Source organism: Misgurnus anguillicaudatus, chromosome 22, assembly GCF_027580225.2.
Source record: "Misgurnus anguillicaudatus chromosome 22, ASM2758022v2, whole genome shotgun sequence".
Lineage (NCBI taxonomy): Eukaryota > Metazoa > Chordata > Actinopteri > Cypriniformes > Cobitidae > Misgurnus > Misgurnus anguillicaudatus.
In genome coordinates this window covers 38,348,687-38,368,955 of record NC_073358.2, presented here as the reverse complement: position 1 = coordinate 38,368,955, position 20,269 = coordinate 38,348,687, and the positions used below count along the sequence as shown (strand labels likewise).

The 20,269-nt window shown below is 38.6% G+C and overlaps 1 protein-coding gene across 1 annotated transcript; it reads right to left on the bottom strand.

Moving 5' to 3' along the window:
• Window positions 1–505: 505 nt before the first annotated feature.
• arap1a (ArfGAP with RhoGAP domain, ankyrin repeat and PH domain 1a) lies at window positions 506–18,911 on the bottom strand. Its single transcript, XM_073860263.1, has 28 exons — window positions 18,849–18,911; window positions 18,096–18,184; window positions 17,838–17,939; window positions 17,666–17,735; window positions 16,449–16,569; window positions 16,158–16,354; window positions 14,714–14,820; window positions 14,434–14,633; window positions 14,268–14,353; window positions 13,456–13,638; window positions 13,170–13,344; window positions 12,794–12,901; window positions 11,951–12,086; window positions 11,758–11,860; window positions 11,356–11,530; window positions 10,955–11,164; window positions 7,999–8,214; window positions 7,813–7,918; window positions 7,172–7,319; window positions 5,646–5,711; window positions 5,448–5,531; window positions 5,238–5,355; window positions 4,973–5,086; window positions 1,422–1,552; window positions 1,228–1,310; window positions 1,092–1,127; window positions 769–832; window positions 506–672 (listed from the first exon to the last, which is right to left on the bottom strand). The coding sequence occupies exons 1-28, from the start codon at window positions 18,858–18,860 to the stop codon at window positions 619–621; spliced, it is 3,294 nt and encodes a 1,097-aa protein (XP_073716364.1). The 5' UTR covers window positions 18,861–18,911; the 3' UTR covers window positions 506–618.
• Window positions 18,912–20,269: the final 1,358 nt, after the last annotated feature.

The following is a 20,269-nucleotide window of genomic DNA, read 5'->3' as shown; positions in this document are numbered from 1 at the left end:
TATGCAAAGCATGTGAATTACTTGAGAAAGGAATATTTATTATCAGTGTAAACAGCGATAACACATATGAGGCACAAAATTGTTTAGTTTGGGGAACGGATTACAGAAGGTAACATACAGTAAAAGTAATGATAAAAATGTACCAACATATTTCATAAATAAAGATACAAGCTCTTTGAAGCATTCCCATTCTTTACTTGTTTCACATTTTTCTGGTTTATAAAGTATAATGTAAATAAACGGTCACATTGCACCTTACAAAAAGTATTACCAAAACATGCAGTATTAGGATCTATACGAACGATTAGCTAAAAATGATATTAGAAAATGAAGTTGTATTGTGCATTTGTTCAATAGCCTTTCCTGTGATTTATTTTTAAAGAAATATTCAGTTCATACCTACAGTAGCTAAGATTCAAATACCTTTATGTTGCATTAAGTGAATCAGTCAAAAGCATTTGTAGGGGTCAAAGATATAGGAATTTTCAACTCATAATACAATACATAACACAATCATTACTGGTTGTAATGATTCATTCTCTAAATCGAGACAGTCGATTTAAAAACACTTTATGTGAATGTATAACACATATATTTTTCCTCAGGTTATCCAACCTATCAGGTGTATTGAGGTTTCTTCACCAGTTGAGGGGACCAGATGTCACCATCATACTATGAGATAAATAAACATTTTTAGTTGGTTTAATTCAACACTTTATCTACAATGAGTTATAATTAAAAACAAATGAGCCTTTACATAGATGATACCTGAATGCTAAAGAAAGTAGCTGTCCATTCAATAAACTCATCCTCATTATCACAGCACAGATACCTAGAAAGATCCACAGACAGACTGAGATAGGCCCAATTTAAAACCAGCAAAACGGTGTGTAAACAAGTAAATGTGTAGTTTTATGCACAGTGGGAATAGTTTTACTTCTATTTCTTATATTTGATGCACTAAGATGTTAAAACAAAAATGCAGTGAGCAGTCAGTAATAAAAAAAATGCAGAAACTCCATAAGACCATTACTTATACAAATCAATTATGCAAGTCAGTTAAACATATTAAAGAAATGGATTAGACTTACCATTGCTGCTTGTCGCACACCAGTGTTATTCCCCACCTGTATTAAAAACAGATATGAGAACAATAAACTTTCTGTGCAGATGGGTGTTTATGTGTTTGTATGTAGGTGTTGTTGTGATATAGATAAAGTTTATTACGATGTGGGTGAATGCAGTTTGCCCCGGTAACCATTGTAGACCTTTAGCTCTTTGACAGGCCACTCCTTCTCACATGCAGAATTCTGAAATCGTCAGATATCAAACATTTATCGATTACTTTTTATGCATTCATGTAAATTCATTCATGTGATTATTTACACTCATATTGTTAATTTAAAGATGCAGATACTTACCCGCAGTTCTTTGTGAAGTCTGAAGGTGGTGCCAGACAGCTCACAGTAACGACTCGTGTAGTTTCGGCTGCGCTCACTTTTGATCTCACAAACGCGTAGCATGCCGCTCTTAAACACATTCTCGATATTTTCTGCACACAAAAACATAAACATCTATTGCACTGCTGCAGAAAACGTACAGGGAAGTTATTTTTATTATTTGATCATTTGAATAATTTTGTTATCACTAAGCTAGAATTCTTTGCCAACCAATCAAACACTCAATGCACCATACATGTACGTATAAATACATGTACACAGTTGGGTCAAATGTTTTTATCTTATGTAGAGATATCCACTTGAAAAATTGTTATATACGCCTAGGTCTTATTGTTTAGTTCTACTGTAGTGTATGTAAAATACACAAATAGTTAAAGGTTTTGACACCTTGACAGTATTGCTTCTTATAACCTTAAAAATCCTTGTCCAAAACAATATCTGTTCTGTGGACAGAAACACATATATTTAAAGGGCAGCTATTATGCAAAATCCACATTTACAAGGTGTTTGGACATAATGTGTGTTGACAGTACACAACCACCCTACGATAAAAAAAAGCCACCCGCTCCTTGTTTTTTATTCCCCATTAAACCAAAGCAGTCTCATTATACATTCGGTTTTTTATTCTCTTATCAATGTGAGGTCACATTGATAAAGCCCTGCCCACTTACAGTCCTGCAATACGATAGTTTCCACCCTCAGCGAGTTGTAATCTGTCAACTAGATACTACTGTCTCAGACAATATTAATCAGATCTATTTTAACTGAAAGCGCTCACTGTCTGTGACTACCCATGAAGTAGCCAACATGGTTGATTCCACATTAATCTGTCAATCTGGGGTAGGCCACTGCAGCTATTGCTTTTGTTGATACATCAGAGAAGATGAGATGGTGATACATTTGTGTAACATCTTGGAATCTGGAGCTTACTTACATTTTTAAGTGAAAGTCTTTACATGTCCCATTTTTCCTGCATTTCTTTGGGAAGAGGGGAGTCCCAGTCATCATTCTGGTTATTAAGCTCTCTCATGATGAATTTGCCCTGGATTATAATCCGAGCAACAAAGCCAAGGGGGTCAAAGATGCTATTAATGGTGAACAGGACACCTCTACAAGTAAAGAGTTTTGGATCAGTAACTATTTAAAAGTGTCAGATTTTAGACTCCAATTCAATCCCAGACTGCGCTGTGTAGGAAGTATGTCAGATCCAAATTTTGAGATCACAGGCATGATCCTGAGGTGGGAAGGGATTTAGAACCTCTTTGCTGTTTGAAGCTATCTGGTTAAGCTGTATGTTGGAACCGTTTAAAGTCCTCTGTGTGTTTTTTACCAGGTCCACTGCTGCCTTGACTGTAGGAAGAGACTTTAAGCCATCATCAACATAGAAGTCATGGTTTACAAAGGTAATCTTTCTTGTTACACTCTAGCCAATTTGGTTGTGAGAGGATTACCTTTCCATCTACAGACTCCATTTGGTAGCCAGATGCTTTTCGACCGATGGTCCGGTCTGTCACTTCAGAACAAGTTCTAAGGGTATACGAAGAAGCTGGGCCGTTTTCTTTGAAGGCATTAAAGAATTTAGAATGAGCTAATGACCTATTGCTCTGCTCGTCATAGATCGCGTAAACTTTCAGTTCTTCCCCAGGCTGGTCTTTAGGGTAAACTTTCACCAAGCTGATTTTTGAACATGACTTAATACTAAGGTCACCTTTGCAAACTTCAGTGCAATGAGCTTTGGTCGGTGGCGTACTTCTTGAACTTTTGGAGCTGGGCCTGGATGTAGTGCAGAAATGTGTTTCTCACTTCCACACTCAGAACATTTAGTCACAAATCTGCAGTTCCTGGCTGTATGTGTAGTGGCTAAACAACACTTGAAACAGATTATTTTTTCTTTCAAAAATGCAAAACGTTCCTCCAAAGGCTTTTCACGGAAGAAACGACATTTAGAAAAGTTGAACTCTGGGTCATTCCGTATTCTAGCTTGCTGAGCTGACTAAGAAATCAACCAAGACCTCGAAGGGGGGAAATGAAACGCCATACTTCTCATTGTAACCAGATCCATGTGACAACCACTTTTCTTGTAGATTAAATTGTAGCTTTTGAACTATGGGATTAATACACCAGCTCTGTCCATATATGACAGACCTGGAAGGTATCCATCAGCTTTGGCTGATTCTTTTTCCATAATTCGTAAAGCTTTGAGTAGTATTTGCTTGAAATTCTTGGAAAATTTTCAATATGCTTGAAAAGTGCTCTTTTGATAACCTCTGGAGCACTATAACACTCTTCCCGTCTAGTCCATAGCATGTCAAGCCCCTTCAATGGCCGATTAATGTGTACGGACCTCATGCGTTTAGTGTGCTCAGCTGATTCTTTTCCCAACCATTTGACTGACAAGTCCATTTGAAAGAACGCTGCCAGGCTCTAAAGCTTTCTGGTTGGTCATTGAACTGTACCTAAAGGGATAGTTCACCCAAAAATTTAAATAATGTCATTAATGACTCAGCCTCATGTCGTTCCAAACTCGTTAGATCTCTGCTCATCTTCGAAATACAGTTTAAGATGTTTTATATTTAGTCCGAGAGCTTGTTGACCCTCCACTGAAAATCCACGCACGGCACACCGTCCATGTCCAGAAAGGCAACGAAAACATCATCAAAGTAGTCCAAGCGACATCAGCGGGCCAGCTCGAACGCGCCGAAGCATCGAAAATACATTTTGGTTAAAAAATTACGACTTTATTCAGCATTGTCCTCTCTCCCGCATCAGTCGCGAAGCGCATGCGCAAGACCAAAGTCACGTGACTGACGCGGATGACGTGTTATCCTCAGACATGTTTGCAAAATTTTTTTTTCAAACTTACAGCGTGCATCTCCCTCAGACTGTAAATGAAGCCCGGGCGCACAAAAAACCCCTAAAAAAACCCAGCTGTGGCGCACCAGATAACACGTCAGCTGCGTCGTACGTCATCTGCGTCACTGCAGTCACATGACTTTAGTCTCGCGCATGCGCCTCACAACATACGCGAAAGTGAAGACAATGCTGAATAAAGTTGTAATTTTTGTTATTTTTGGACCAAAATGTATTTTCGATGCTTCAACACATTCAAACTGACCCACTGATGTCACATAGACTACTTTGATGTTGTTTTTATTACCTTTCTGGACATGGACAGTATACCGTACGTAGATTTTCAATGAAGCGTCAACAAGCTCTCGGCCTAAATCTAAAACATCCCAAACTGTGCTTCCGAAGATAAACGGAGGTCTCACGAGCCTGGAACGACACGAGGGTGAACCACCAACGACACCATTCCCATTTCTGGGTGAACTATCCCCTTAATGCCATTGATAACATTAAAGAATTACATACATTAAATAATAAAATGTGTTATTAAATTAAACACAAAATAAAGAATCTGTAACATTAAACTTGTTCCAGCACAATATGGGTGCTTTAAAACACATAACAGATATTCAGAGTCACTATGCATTGATGTTTCTGATACATACCCAGGTAATTATTGATGCTCTCAACATAGTAATTCTTCTTGATCAGCAGGTGTTGTTGTGGCCCAAGTGTGAAATAGAGCGGCAGCACTTTTTCATTGTGGTGCACGGTTCGTTCTGTTAAAAAAAACACTCATCAGAATCCAATAAACAAATACAAGCACCAGTTGAGTTGTGTGACTGACTCTAAACATGACAACCAAAGCACTTGTATCGCATTGATCAATGCTACTTTAACAAAAAGGTCCTACATGTGATGAAATCTCACCTATCTCCTCTTTCTCTAGAACCTCATAGCAGCTCCAGAACTCCTCATTGGTCTGTTCAATTCCTTTATGCTCCAAAACTTCAGATACCAACTCAGCTGCCTTCATATTTGCCCAAACCTTAACAAAGAAAACAAAATGAATCTCACGCTAACCAGGAAGAAATACAAACAATTACATACATTTTAAGTGTGTTAGGATGAAATGTCCACCTTAACAAGCACCGCTGTTTCCTCCTCTCTTCTTTCAAGATAAACTGTACAAATGATGCAGGATGCGCTTTGACTCATGGACCTCTGGATTACAAAAATTCAGTTAATAACATCAAAGTCCTTAAGTTACATAAGTACATCCTAAAATATAGTAACATGTGTGGTCGATGACTTTTATTTGTTGTCTATAACTCTGACCTTTTTGTGTTTATTCAGGGTGACAGACGTCAAGTTAAGCTGCCTCTGTAGGTCAGACTGCGAGACCTGCAACAGAAGCTATACATCAAATGCAATTCTTTGATTCATTGAAAGCAGTGTTCAATATTCTGTTCAATGTAATAACTAACAAAATAATGTATCTGTTAAAATTATTAAAACTATTTAGTATCAAGATTCAGTTTGAACATTGAAACAATGTATAAATAAATACCATTGTCATTTTTAAAGAGTAACTAAACCCTAAACCAAATTTTTTTAGTTAATGGTCTGTAAGAATGATGCTTTATTAGTGCTGTTCATTGATTTTAGTAAGTTTTTTGACATTTGGATATTAAGTGTTTCAATCAATCAATCAATCAAAAAAATATGGACGACGCGACGTCGCCTCCCACCATTGTAATGAATTGAAGCCAAAAATGTCCGACCACGGTCGCCGCCATGTTACGTAAAAACGTCAGTTTGGAGCCAAGGAATGCGCAGAAGGAATCGCCCGTGGAGCCAGAGGCGGAGTCACGGTACCAAACTTCCACCTTAACGCTCGCTCGACCAATTCAACCACGGCAATCATAACGACACGCACCGTTTCTATAGCATCAAATTACTAGCTAAAATGAAACTTACCACACGAATGAACACATGAACATATATCAGCGTGATAACAACTACCTGAAAGTCCCAAAACCATCTTTCGGAAACTTTTATTGGAAGTGTAAATAATTTTTTTATTTAGAGCAGAGTCCCATTAGTTTGAATGGAGAGGGCGGGTTTATGACTTGTACAGCAGCCAGCCCCCAGGGGGCGATCAAAGAGCATTCGGAGCCGTTTCTCAATGTCAAGGAAGGATCCTCGGAAGCCAGAATTTCGAGGATGCTACGTCATCGACGTCCGTCGAAGGACTGTTCCAATGTCGAGGATCCTCGAAATTTCAGCCAAGGACTGAGTCCTTCGTTCGAGAAATATCCCATATACAGGAAAGGATGCATATGTGTATCCTTCCCGCTTTTCACGCGCTGAAATCACCCACAATCACCTTTCAATCACGCAATGACATGCACTTGCTAGCCCGTTCCATTTAAAGTGTTCTCCGAATGCTTAAAAGGAGCCTCACCTAGCCTCTGAAGGAAGTGACTTGTAAGGACTAGTCCTGCCAAGGAAGTATCCTTGACATTGAGAAACGGCTCCGGTTTCAATACTACAATATATGGTGTATAAACGTCTGAGTGCTGCCCTCTTCAGGTTGAACGATGGCTACTGCAGTTTAATTTTCCTATTGGATGTTGTGTCCAAAAAATAACTTGTGATGTAAGCAGTTTCAAGCTCACCACGCCCGTGTTATGATCTCATCACACACTTGGTACGAGCTTAGTTCATCCCCTCTATCTCCGTTGGGATCTGCCCACTTTTCTTGCATTTTACAAATATTGCCAGTGGGTGGAGTCAGGCTCTGACCAGGGGTTTAGTTACGCTTTAAACAGTAGGGTTCTTTTATTGTAAGACAAACTTACATTAAAAATACTGCAGTAGTTCTGGATCAAATCCTCCACCACTCGACATGCTTTTTTATCCGTTCCATCACTCTGAAAGAGCGTCGGACCAAACACAATACCAAGGTTTTTTACTGTCATCTGATTCTCGTCCGACAGGTGCTGAACACTACAAAGCAAAACATTTTAAGTCAGGTATATTTAGAGGGAAACATTCAGACCACCAACGTTGAGAAAGTTCAACTTTATGCAAATAATGTGCGACTTTTGTAAGTGACTACCAATAGGCGTGAAGGATTGGACCTCATGTTGATCATCTCTTAACAATTACTGCAGTGGATGGTTACTCTGTTTTCACTATCTATTACTGATACTAGGACAACAAGAATAAGGAATGCCTCCTAATCACCTCATTGAAAGAGAGAGGCGACACATAGCGAGAAAGTCGCTGACAGTCTGAACGGGACTTTGAGCATCACATAAGTAACAGCAAAAGCCTGCCATTTCGACTAGTTAAACATTTTCCAAAGATATATTATGCCGTATATAGCATTATCATTTAGCTAGTTTAAAAGGTCAACCAGCTGGAAAGATCAGCATGAATGGCTCATGGCTAACCAAGGAAGACCTTGTATAACAGCATGAAAAAGACAACATTTTACCAAACCAGATGATGTATAAGGGCCTTGAGTGTTGCTCTGTTGACATCCGGTAGGTATGAGAGAAGAGTCTGATATTTGTTAATCCTCTCACTTTTGTCCTCCAGACCTGCAGAGATAAAAAAAACTTGTTAAACAACATTGAGCTACTCTCACTCCCTGAGCTGTATATGGTCTCATATTCTTTACCAGCAGCTTGAAGCCAGCTCTTTCCATTTTCCTGTCCGTTCAACACTCCATTTTTGACCTCCCTAAGAAACCGTTTTAGCACATTTGCTACGTCATCCACCGAATATTCTGACTCGCTCCATGTTACACTTCGTGCATCATTTTGAAACCTCTCCATGAGTCTGGTAATGTGAGATTTCACACCGTTCTTCCGGTAGATTCCTGAATTCTGAAGTCCTGGAATAAAATGTGAAAGAATTATGCTTGCATGCATTTAAGGCTTGATTCATATACAAAACATAATATTTTCGTTTTTTTTTAAAAAAATAATGAATCACACTTAATGTGTTTGTTTTGCTTAAAAATAAAGGCAGTTAAAAGTGTTGTTTGTAGATTTTTAGTGGCATCTAGTGGTGAGTTTTTAAATTGCAACCAACACAACATGTCACAAGCTGGTCACATCATGTATTTAGCCCATCGTGTGTGGTTCATCACTTCAAAATATGTGTTCGGTGCGTCATGTGAACCATGTGCATCATCCGTCAAAATAAGTGCCTGCTGCACACATGTCTAAAGGGTTTGGGATAATAGTAACATTTGCGTTTGCAAGACCTTGCTTAATCTCATGTGTCAAATGTTAAGTAAGTGTCTTGCAAGTATTTTGTAACGTAAGTGTCTCTTTTATCATAAACTCTTACTTACGGGTACAGGGATGGATTTAGTGATTTGGGGGCCCAAGGCAAATCCATGTATTGGGCCCCCACTCTATGCCCCCTTTACCAAACGCAACCCTTACGGTGCAAACGTTTAACGGAAGGCTTGTCTGAAGCGTGGCCAACAGCCAATCACAGTGGCCAGTACACATGCTCCAGTCTTCAGCTGGCTCTGCCTAGGTTATTTGCATAATGCGATCTGATTGGCTGACGCACGCATTGCAGCTTGAAAAGTTGAGAAATGTTCAACTTCTGCTGCGAGCAATGGCACTGACGCAGCGCCGACGAATCCACAATTCAGTTCGGCAACGCATGACGTCACCCATTAAAAGTGTGAATGCGCCGTTACTGTACTTTTCTGTTTCTCTCTTAAAGCACACAACCGTTTTTCTAGAAGTTACCCAAGTTTCAGCCCCCAATGAGGTTGAGATTAAATATGTATATATATATATATATATATATATATATATATATATATATATATATATATATATATATATATATATATATATATATATATATATATATATATATATATATATACATATACATATATACACACACAAAATGTTTGAATACTATGATTGGATTTTTTACTAACCTTACTGCAGTACCCCACTGATGTGAAAGATGGGTATAACATGTGTGTACTTTTTACTTTCTTACTTATACATTTTGTAATGAATTTCTTTAATATATTTTCATCTAATCCCACATCCACAATATATTTTAAATTAAAAATACTTTAAAAAAACATAATACTACGAGACGAAAATGGGTGGTAAGAACTCTATCGCTGTTGATAAACACAGGGTGAACACTTGACTTTTTACAGTGGATGGTAAAGCGTCATGTTGGATTTTGACGTCGGATCAACGCTGGGTCTTGACGTCGGATCAACGCTGGGTCTTGACGTCGGATCAACGCTGGGTCTTGACGTCGGATCAACGCTGGGTCTTGACGTCGGATCAACGCTGGGTCTTGACGTCGGATCAACGCTGGGTCTTGACGTCGGATCAACGCTGGGTCTTGACGTCGGATCAACGTTGGGTCTTGACGTCGGATCAACGTTGGGTCTTGACGTCGGATCAACGCTGGGTCTTGACGTCGGATCAACGTTGGGTCTTGACGTCGGATCAACATTGGATTTTTATTTCAGATCAACGTTGGGTCTTGACGTCGGATCAACGCTGGGTCTTGACGTCGGATCAATGTGGATCAACGCTGGATTTTGTTGTCGGATCAACATTGGATTTTTATTTCAGATCAATGTTGGGCCTTGACGTCGAATCAACGTTGGGTCTTGACGTCGGATCAATGTGGATCAACGCTGAATTTTGTTGTCGGATCAACATTGGATCTTGACGTCGGATCATCGTTTGGTCTTGATGTCGGATCTACGTTGGATTTTTATTTCAGATCAACGGTCTTGACGTCGGATCAACGTTGGATTTTCATGTCAAGCCAAAGTTGGGTCTTAACATCAGGCCAAGTTTGGGTCTTGATGTAAAGCCAACTTTGATCAGATGTCAAGATCCAACAGTGACTTGATGTCAAAACACAACACTGTTCTGACCAGTGCTCAAATTGAAGTCTTATGGGGGTGGGGGTCCTCACCATGACATAGCAGCAAACCCAAAATGGCAACACATTACTACCTTTAAACACAAATGTATGATTTATGTAATACCTCCCAAAATATTTTTGTATAAAACATTTATTACTGTAAATAATTCATCGCGAATTCGTGTACAGATTGGGAAATAAATTACAATTTTTAGTGGGGCTAAACAGAAATTTCAGAGAACAAAAGCCTATTAATAACATTAAAAAAATTATGGAAATACACTGAAAAACACAAAAATTATTAAATAGAATACCCAATCAAACTAAATTTAGATAGGTTTCTGGGAATCTTGATGATTACCAGGGGCAAAAAGTGGCAGCTCACCAAGTACACCCCTGCGTTTTGGAGCCCCTTGGTAGCTCAGGGCCCAAGGCAATTGCAACCTTTGCTTAATGGTAAGTCCGCCCCTGGTGTTTGTTGTAGTCCAAGAAGAGATTTACATTGGGAACGATAACTCACATCATTGTTTACTTTGAGATTTGTACCTTTTGCATATCATTAACATATCTGTTAACATGACTCAGAGTCTGTACTTACACACCCAAGGAAATGTAAAATCGTGAATCAGACCATAGTTGCTCTTTAAAGTGACAGTAATGTAATGCTTAAGGTGTAGACGTATGCTTGTGCATTATACCATAACATGTTACATGGTCCAGACAACGGTCGATAATCACAGGGACATCAAGTTCGGTGAGCTGCTGATGGGAAAGCAGTTGATCTCCAACACCAGATTTTGGTTGAATGCAGGTCTGCCAGCCCACAAAATGAGGTCTGCGGTCAGCTGGCAAATGCAGGGTCCCACCCCTCCACACCAGCACCATAGAGCCAGCACTGTCAGAGAGAGCTTCACACGGGCACAAAAACATTCAGTTACATAAAACATGACATCACTACATGATGGTCTCTGTGTGTGTGCGTGTGTGTGTGTGTGTGTGTGTGTGTGTGCACATAGATTTGGCTCTACTTGTCATTCTCCTAGTTTGAGTCTATGAGGTGCCCTAAAACAATCTTGTGTGTGTGTGTGCTGTAACTCACTGAGTGAGAGTAGTTTGCGCAGATCGATTGTTTGTACAGTGTCCTGCAGCAACACGTGCAGTTTAAAGCCGCTCAAACAAAACCAACCAATCCCATCACTGCCTTCAATGCACCGCAGACGGCCCAGACGTTCACACGGTCCACAAGCATCAAATAGCACAGGAGGCAACATAGCCTGAATAAAGAAAGTGAGAGAAGTTTGACACAAGAAAGCATACTGTATAATAAATAAAATATATGTAAAGTAAAATAAACCTTTGAAATGTTTAAAAGTTAACAATGATAAAATATTTAATTAGAGGTATTAGTATCAACCTATCCGACTTGCTTGACCTCATAATGTGGTATAATATGATATTGCCATGTTCATACGAGCTACAATAAAACAAACCAGATGCTTACCACGGAAATAGCCTTGATCCAGCTCTTGAAAATGCTTTCATCATCGGTCCCAAACAGGTAGACTCGGCCATCCTCAGAGTACAGTTCAAAAGTGTGCTCATAGCTGCCAGCCAACCAGAAACGAGGATAACATAAACATGGCACACAAATTTGATATTATCACATGAAATTGATATTGGTTCAAATGTATTACCCATGTTTCCCTGGGCTGTTGAGAGACAAGCAGACGATTTCACAGGTCTTCATGCCACCAGACCTGGTGCTGGTATGGTCATTCCTATAATAGCTAAATACTCCGCCCTTAAGACAACACCAACGCCGAGTAAAGTCTGAGAAAAGAAAATTACATTTTACATATGCTGTTTTGATGCTCAAAGATCAGATTTAAGGGACAAAGTTATCGACTACAGGGATACTTTAAAGGGACATTTTACTTTTTTTGAAAATATGCTCATTTTCCAGCTCCCCTGGAGTTAAACATTTGATTCTTGCCGTTTTGGAATCCATTCGGCTGATCTCTGGGTCTGGTGGTACCACTTTTGGCATGGCTTGGCACGATCCATTGAATCTGATTAGACCATTAGCATAGCGCTATTGCTATTGTTATTTTCAATAGCAGGGGACTATTTTCAGGCAGTGCGTAATATCACTACGGCTGCTGCAGCCATGTTACAGCAGCAAAGTCCTTGATTATTGCGCCAGTTTGAGAGTATAGTTCCTAGCCATATCTACCTAGAAAATCACAACTTTTAATTTTCCGTTGGTCTTAGTACACGATTTAACTATAGAAGAGTCAAGTTTTAAATAGGAAAAATATCGAAACTCTTTGGTTATTTTTTAGCACGATGCTAATGGTCTAATCAGATTCAATGGATTATGCTAAGCTATGCTAAAAGTGCTAACGCCAGACCCGGAGATCAGCTGAATGGATTCCAAAACGGTAAGAATCAAATGTTTAACTCTAGGGGAGCTGAAAATGAGCATATATTTTTTTTTAAAGTGGAATGTCCCTTTAAGCCATAAAGACTCCACCCACCTGTTTTGTTTTTGTGGTCTGTGATTGGGCGAGCTGATGAGCTGGTCTTACAAAGGTAGCCACATTGAGACTTAATGGGTTCATCTTTAAACACTGTTTCCAATGTCTCTGTGTTTATAAAGAAAGAAAAAAACAAGACAAAACTAATTAATAATAATTCAGTGATCCTCTCTTCTGCAGTCTGTATTTCCTTCTCTCTTTGAAATACACACAATCACACATACAAATTTCTACTCTTAGAACAATACAACTTTATACTTCTTTAAATTCAATGTACAGTTTATATTTCTTTGTGAAAATAAGAAAATGTGTCAATGTCATCTATATTACACATTCATACTCTATGCTGTGTTTTTATACATATGAATTCGTCTACCTGTGTTTAGGTTCTGCGTAAGTAACTCCACTTGCGTAGACTGACCGCTGCGTTTGGCTAGAGACAGCGGAGAAGGGAATTCTGGGATACCAGTGTGACACTTGATATCTGCCCCACAGTGCAACAATGAAAGAGTCTCCAATAAATCAGCAGATTGGACTGCTTTGCAAAGAGCCTAAAAAACAAGACAAAAACCTTAATTATTAAAAGGATGTGAGCGACAAAAGACATTCGTTTGATGTAAATTATCTTTTCATTTATTTAAAACCGTACTGTATTGACTAACACTATTGAGCGCCTCCTGTTGGCCATAGAGTGCGTGGTATCTGCGATATTTTCCATGCTGGTACTTGGCTGTGATGTGCTGCAGACGCTGCGCATCGTTCGCATTTACACACAGACTCTCGCTCGGGGGAATATTTGCTCCCCAGAATTTATTTGCTTTGCCATTACCCAGCTGCAGAAAAACCTGCGAAATTATCAGACGTCAACAAGCATCCAGAACACTAACATCTTTTTAATAAATAGACACAACAGTGATTTAAAGGTCACGTCCTTTGTGATCCAATTTTTTAAACCAGGTATTATGTAATGTTGCTATAATAGCATAAATAATACCTGTAAAATGATAAAGTTCAAAGATCACTACCAGGCTATATATTTTCTTTAACAGAATTCCCCTTTCAAAGCCTACAGCGAATGGCCGGTTTGGACTACAGCCCTCTACTTCCTGCTTTAATGACATCAGTAGAACAGTTTTTTGACTAAACTCCGCCCACAGGAATAAGTCAGTCGCCAGCTAAGCTAACGGCAAGCTAAGCTGCTATCGAATCACAACACACTAAACAAACAACACAATCAGAACTCATTACGTATTTCTGAAGGAGGGACTTCACAGAACAAGGAAGACATCAGCCCGTTTTTAGGACAGTAAAAACAGCGCTATATAAGTAAATTGTGTGAAAAATACCATGCTTTTTTACACGTGAAACATGAACACATGTTATATTGCGCACTGTAAACACAATCAAAGCTTCAAAAACACAGAAAGAACGAGACCTTTAAACAGAACAGAGATACTGCAGCTTATCCACTGACCCTCATGAGGTCTTCGGTCCACACTCGCTCATCCAGCTTCAAACTGCGAACCTTTGATACATTCTGACCTAGGCTTCTGTGCATACCTGTTATAACATAAGTGTACACATTCACGGGCAATTGTCATGCGTTCGTGTTTGTGTATCTGATGAGTGTTTGTCTGTACCTGCGCATTTTTCACACAGCAGCACACACAGGTTGATGGAAGCCCACTCGGGCATTGAAGCACTGCAGTCCGCACACAGTTTGTTTGATGAAACACGCCACAAACTCTCACACACTCCGTCACATGATAAAGAGCGACTGATAGCCTCATTAAGAGAGTCACGCCATCTTTTCTTCTCACATTCTGATTCCACCACAAAACTATAGCGAGAGAGATGCAGACAGTAATTCATTGATCTTTCTTCTGTATCGTTTCAGTATCTTTACAGAAAAATGTTTACCTGAATGTTCTGTATGGAGTTATGAGTGTGAACGTGCGTTTATCTGTATCATTCACGTGGGCCATTCGCATATCTACATCTGTGACACCAACACCATAAAAATATTCCTATACAGAAACACATTCATATATAAACATGGACATACTACACTCACATAAAGGATTTTTAGGAACACCATACTAATACTGACACCATTTCACCTTCAGAACTGCCTTAATTCTACGTGGCATTGATTCAACAAGGTGCTGAAAGCATTTTTTTTAGAAATGTTGGCCCATATTGATAGGATAGCATCTTGCAGTTGATGGAGATTTGTGGGATGCACATCCAGGGCACAATGCTTCCATTCCACCACATCCCAAAGATGCTCTAATGAGTTGAGATCTGGTCACTGTGGGGGCCATTTTAGTACAGTGAACTCATTATCATATTCAAGAAACCAATTTTAAATGATTTAAGCTTTGTGACATCAGAGGATGGGTACATGGTGGTCATAAAGGGATGGACATGGTCAGAAACAATGCTCAGGTAGGCCGTGGCATTTAAACAATGCCTAATTGGCACTAAGGGGCCTAAAGTGTGCCAAGAAAACATGTCCCACATCATTACACCACCACCACCAGCCTACACAGTAGTAACAAGGCAAAATGGATCCTTGTTCTCATTCTGTTTACGCCAAATTCTGACTCTACCATCTGAATGTCTCAACAGAAATCGAGACTCATCAGACCAGGCAACATTTTTACAGTCTTCAACTGTCCAATTTTGGTTAGCTCATGCAAATTGTAGCCTCTATTTCCTATTTGTAGTAGAGATGAGTGGTACCCGGTAGCCCATCCGCCTCAAGGTTGTGCGTGTTGTGTCTTCACAAATGCTTTGCTGCATACCTCGGTTGTAACGAGTGATTATTTCAGTCAAAGTTTCTCTTTTATCAGCTTGAATCAGTCGGCCAATTCTCCTCTGACCTCTAGCATCAACAAGGCATTTTCGCCCACAGGACTGCCGCATACTGGATGTTTTTCCCTTTTCACACCATTCTTTGTAAACCCTAGAAATGGTTGTGCGTGAAAATCCCAGTAACTGAGCAGATTGTGAAATACTGAGACCGGCCCGTCTGGCACCAACAACCATGCCATGCTCAAAATTGCTTAAATCACTTTTCTTTCCCATTCTGACATTTAGTTTGGAGCTTAGGAGATTCTCTTGACAAGGACCACACCCCTAAATGCATTGAAGCAACTGCAATGTGATTGGTTGATTAGATAATTGCATTAATAAAAAATTGAACAGGTGTTCCTAATAATCATTTAGGTAAGTGTATATACGTATATTGTTTTTATATATAGCTATTAAAATCAATGAGACTACCATGGGGCCAGTAGGGGTATATAATTAATCGTTTCAACTAAAGCCTGCTACAGATTGTGCGTCCACAATTTCACACCTCACGGTTCTTGAAGAGATACAGTTTGTCCCCGCTTATAATCATGTAGACTTTTGTGCGTGGTGACGTCAACTCCAGGTAGCCCTCGAAACTAAAATCCACACTTTTACGCTTAAAGAACAGACTTTGGGCTTCAACGCTGTGTGTGCGATTACTCAGAGCCTTTTCAAGACAACACACCCAGTCATTTCTTTCCTCTGAAAAGTACACACAACATAAACAACATGATGTGTGAATGGGGCATAACCTGAATACACTGTATAAAGTGAAATAGTGCAGGTAAATTAATACCAGCGTTCTCCGCTCGGAACAGAAAAGTCCGGTTCTCACTGTGGACCTCAAATCGGACATCTCCAACACTGACCACCTTATCCACACATCGCAGAGATATCATCCTTTTTGAATACACCTCCTATCATAGAGATAAAGTAAGTAGAGACTCCAGGGCAAGTAAACAAATAACAACTTCCTTTAAATAAACATTTACTGGCAGAATTTTTACTATGTCACTATGGAATGAAAGTAAATTATCTGGTGAATGAGGAAATCTGTTTTTCTCAAAAAATTTAATGTATTTTAACCTCACGATTTCCAGTAAAATGCAGGAAAGATAGTAAAACCTTGATTGATTGATAAATAAAGGAAAAGTAACTTAAAGGGATAGTTCACCCAAAAATAAAAAAATCTGTCATCATTTTCTCACCCTCATACTGTTCTAAACCTGTATACATTTATTTTTTCTGATGAACACAAAGGAAGATATTTTGATAAAAGATGGTAAGCGAACAGCTTTTGTAACCATTGACTTCCACAGTAGGAAAACAAATATTATGGAAGTATTGTGATAAATGATGAAAAAGATATTTTAATAAATGAGGGTAAGCACACAGTTGACCGTGCCCATTGAATTTAATCGTATTTGGCTTTCCTTCAAGGGAAGTCGATGATTACCAGCTGTGCGCTTATCATCATTTATCAAAATATCTTCTTTTGTGTTCATCAGAATGAAGAAATTCATACAGGTTTAGAACAGCATGATGATGAGAAAATTATGACAGATTTTTCATTTTTTGGTGAACTATCCCTTTAAAGGGGACAAAAAATCTGACTTTTAAATATTTGAGTGCTATAATTGTGTCCCCAGTGCTTTTATCAATGTGAAATAGAAAAACCCAGTAACTTAGTTTTGGTAAACCATTCTTTGCAAGCATGTGAAAAAAAGGTCATTGAATTCTGGCTCCCCTTGTGATGTCAGAGAGGAATAATACTGCCTCTAATCTGAACTATCCAACCATGGCACTGACATTTAGTGCAGAGATCAACTCATTTGCATTTTAAAGGACACACCCAAAAAATTTCACATTTTTGCCACACCTACAAAGTGACAATTTAAACATGCTATAATAAATTATCTACGTGGTTTAAGCTAGAACTTCACATATGCACTCTGGGGAGACCAAAGATTTATTTGACATCTTAAAAAAAGTCTTGTGAAATGTGCCATTTACCTTGGCAGATTGAAAGTATCTCAAATATTCTGAATCCAGCTGCACCCATCGCCGTTGGTAAATCTTTCCACTGAAACCACAACACATTTTTATACACGCCACTCCATAATGAACCAATCCACAAGATCTCAGAATACAAATTCAAGTAGAACTAAATCAAATATATCCACACCCTTTTGGAGGAGTTTTTTCCAGCCATCCAGCTTTGATAATGGAACGGACCTCCTCTGAGTAATCGGGAAACTCCGTACACCGTATATCAAGACTCTCATTACTAATGTACACCCACAAATAAAAAAACTGTATTAATCCTGAGCACAAAAGAACAATGCTTGTCTTTCTTTTGAAGGCTTACAGAAACACACACACACACACACACACACACACACAGATAACCACAAAACAACAATGTTTAAGTTCATGAACACACCGATCTCTTTGCATGTCTGTCTCTTTATTGTCTTCAACTTTCAGGTTGGTCAAAAAGCACTTCTGTAAATCTCGCAGTAGGTCTTGTTGCTGGAAAACATTGATTTGTTGAAAATGACAAACAAATACATTTAACATAGACAAAGAACAGGAAACAAAAAAACTATAATATATATATAGTATATATATAATATTATAAATGAAGTACACTTTTGTACAGCAACGCTTTTTTTACATAGAGTTAAGATCAGGTTCAGGATTAAAACATGAGATGGTTTAAAAAGAGTTTAAAGAGGCAATAAGTAGGATTTACCCCCATCTAGTGGTGAAATTGTATTTTGCATTCAAACTAACAGTGCTCTCTAGCACCTCGCTTTTCCAAATGCATGTTGCAACTACGGTAGCCGTTATGTAATCACTGATCTCCTTGTCCGTTGCAGCTGGTTCACGTGTTCTGAATGAAACGCGTTGTGGAAACGTGTTGGTAGGCTAGTGCTTTTTGTCCCTCTCCTTGGACTTAACCGTTCAATGTAAGTAAAGAGTAGAAATTATAAGCTTACAAAGAAAAGTAAGATCGCTGACAGAGGTCATTTGACACCAACGAGGACATATTTATGAATAAAGACATTGATTTTGATTAATAAAACACTTAAAATCCTACTTACTGTCCCTTTAATAAACTGCTACACAGACTGTGTATACACACAAAAATATAGTGCCTGGGTCTACAGGTGACCCACAAACAAACATTTACCTTTAGAGCCATGGACTAGAAGGGCCGTGGTGTGTGCACCTGTAAATTAAGAATAAGTAAAAACCAAAGGATAAGAAGAATACAAATCTATCGATGTCTACAAATCTCAGACTATGTTGAGATTTTAACATATTGGTAAAAAAATAATATTTTAAGTCAGGGCTCAAAAAAGGGTGTTTTAAACAAGATTGTCTGGTCACCCATTATTATGTATTTAGGTATTTCGGAAAGTTATTTTGTTACCGGTGTCAGGTTGTGATATAAGAAAGCTTTGACCCAGTTTAGATTTGTCATGGCTCTCAAAAACAGTTTGACTAGAACAGAATAGTGCATGCAATGCCACAGCATTCACATACTGATGTATAAATGTCCACTGTAACTAATGCACTGTAAGTGCAAAATGCATAGATATAAATGGCACACATAAACATGATGAGAGGTTATGATATTAATTTTGAAAAAACGGATGAACATCCTTACTGCCTCACACGTAATTTACTGGAACACTCACAACCCAAGCCACCAAACCTGATCCACAACATTTCTAAAAACTTTCCCAGATCAAAAACATCAGACGTATAAACTACATCAGTCACATTGGTCCTTTAAGCCAATACACAATAATGTCCCTCTTATACTGTGGTTAACTATGGGAAGTGATCAATTGCTGTTCTTCATGAAACTAAGTTAACTGTTCAACAGGTAAAAAAAATGCATAGGCCTACAATTCACACACAGACACACACACCAAAACTGATACACTATTTAAAGCTATTTCTTTACCTCTGCCTAATTTGTTAAAAATCACACTCATGTATGCTGTCTGCTGTGCAGTGTTTATGAGTTTTGTATCAGATGACAGTCAGAATTCAAAACGATTTATGTTAGCTATTTAGTTAAATGTTATCTATAATCTCTGTGCTTTAACATATGCAACCCCAAACCAACGTATAATTGAAAATTCAGAGATTACGTTATTGTTGTCCTCCCCATTAACCCTATTAAAACGGCATTATCTACTATGCTATCTGTTAAAACATGATAAATTATGTTAAAAAAGATACGTTCAGAAAATGTTAGTTTAAGTTACCTTGGTGCAGCCAAATCTGTGTCAAGAAAACCCTGTCGCAAATCAGAGCACAGTACACTCACGCGCACATTCATAGCCTAATGCTTAAAATGAGGAAGTTTTGTGGATGACTGTGACATTGTTTAGCTGATGTGATGTCAGAAAACATTCCTTAAATTCATCAAATAAATATATTTAATATCATGATGGAATTGACCTAGACGGTCTTATGGTGATATAGTGGAACATTTTATATTTGTGTTTAATAAATAAAAATAATGATTTATGCATCGTATAATTCTGCATTGCATCTGCTGTTAAGTATACTTACTGCTCTGGCAATAGCAAGTGT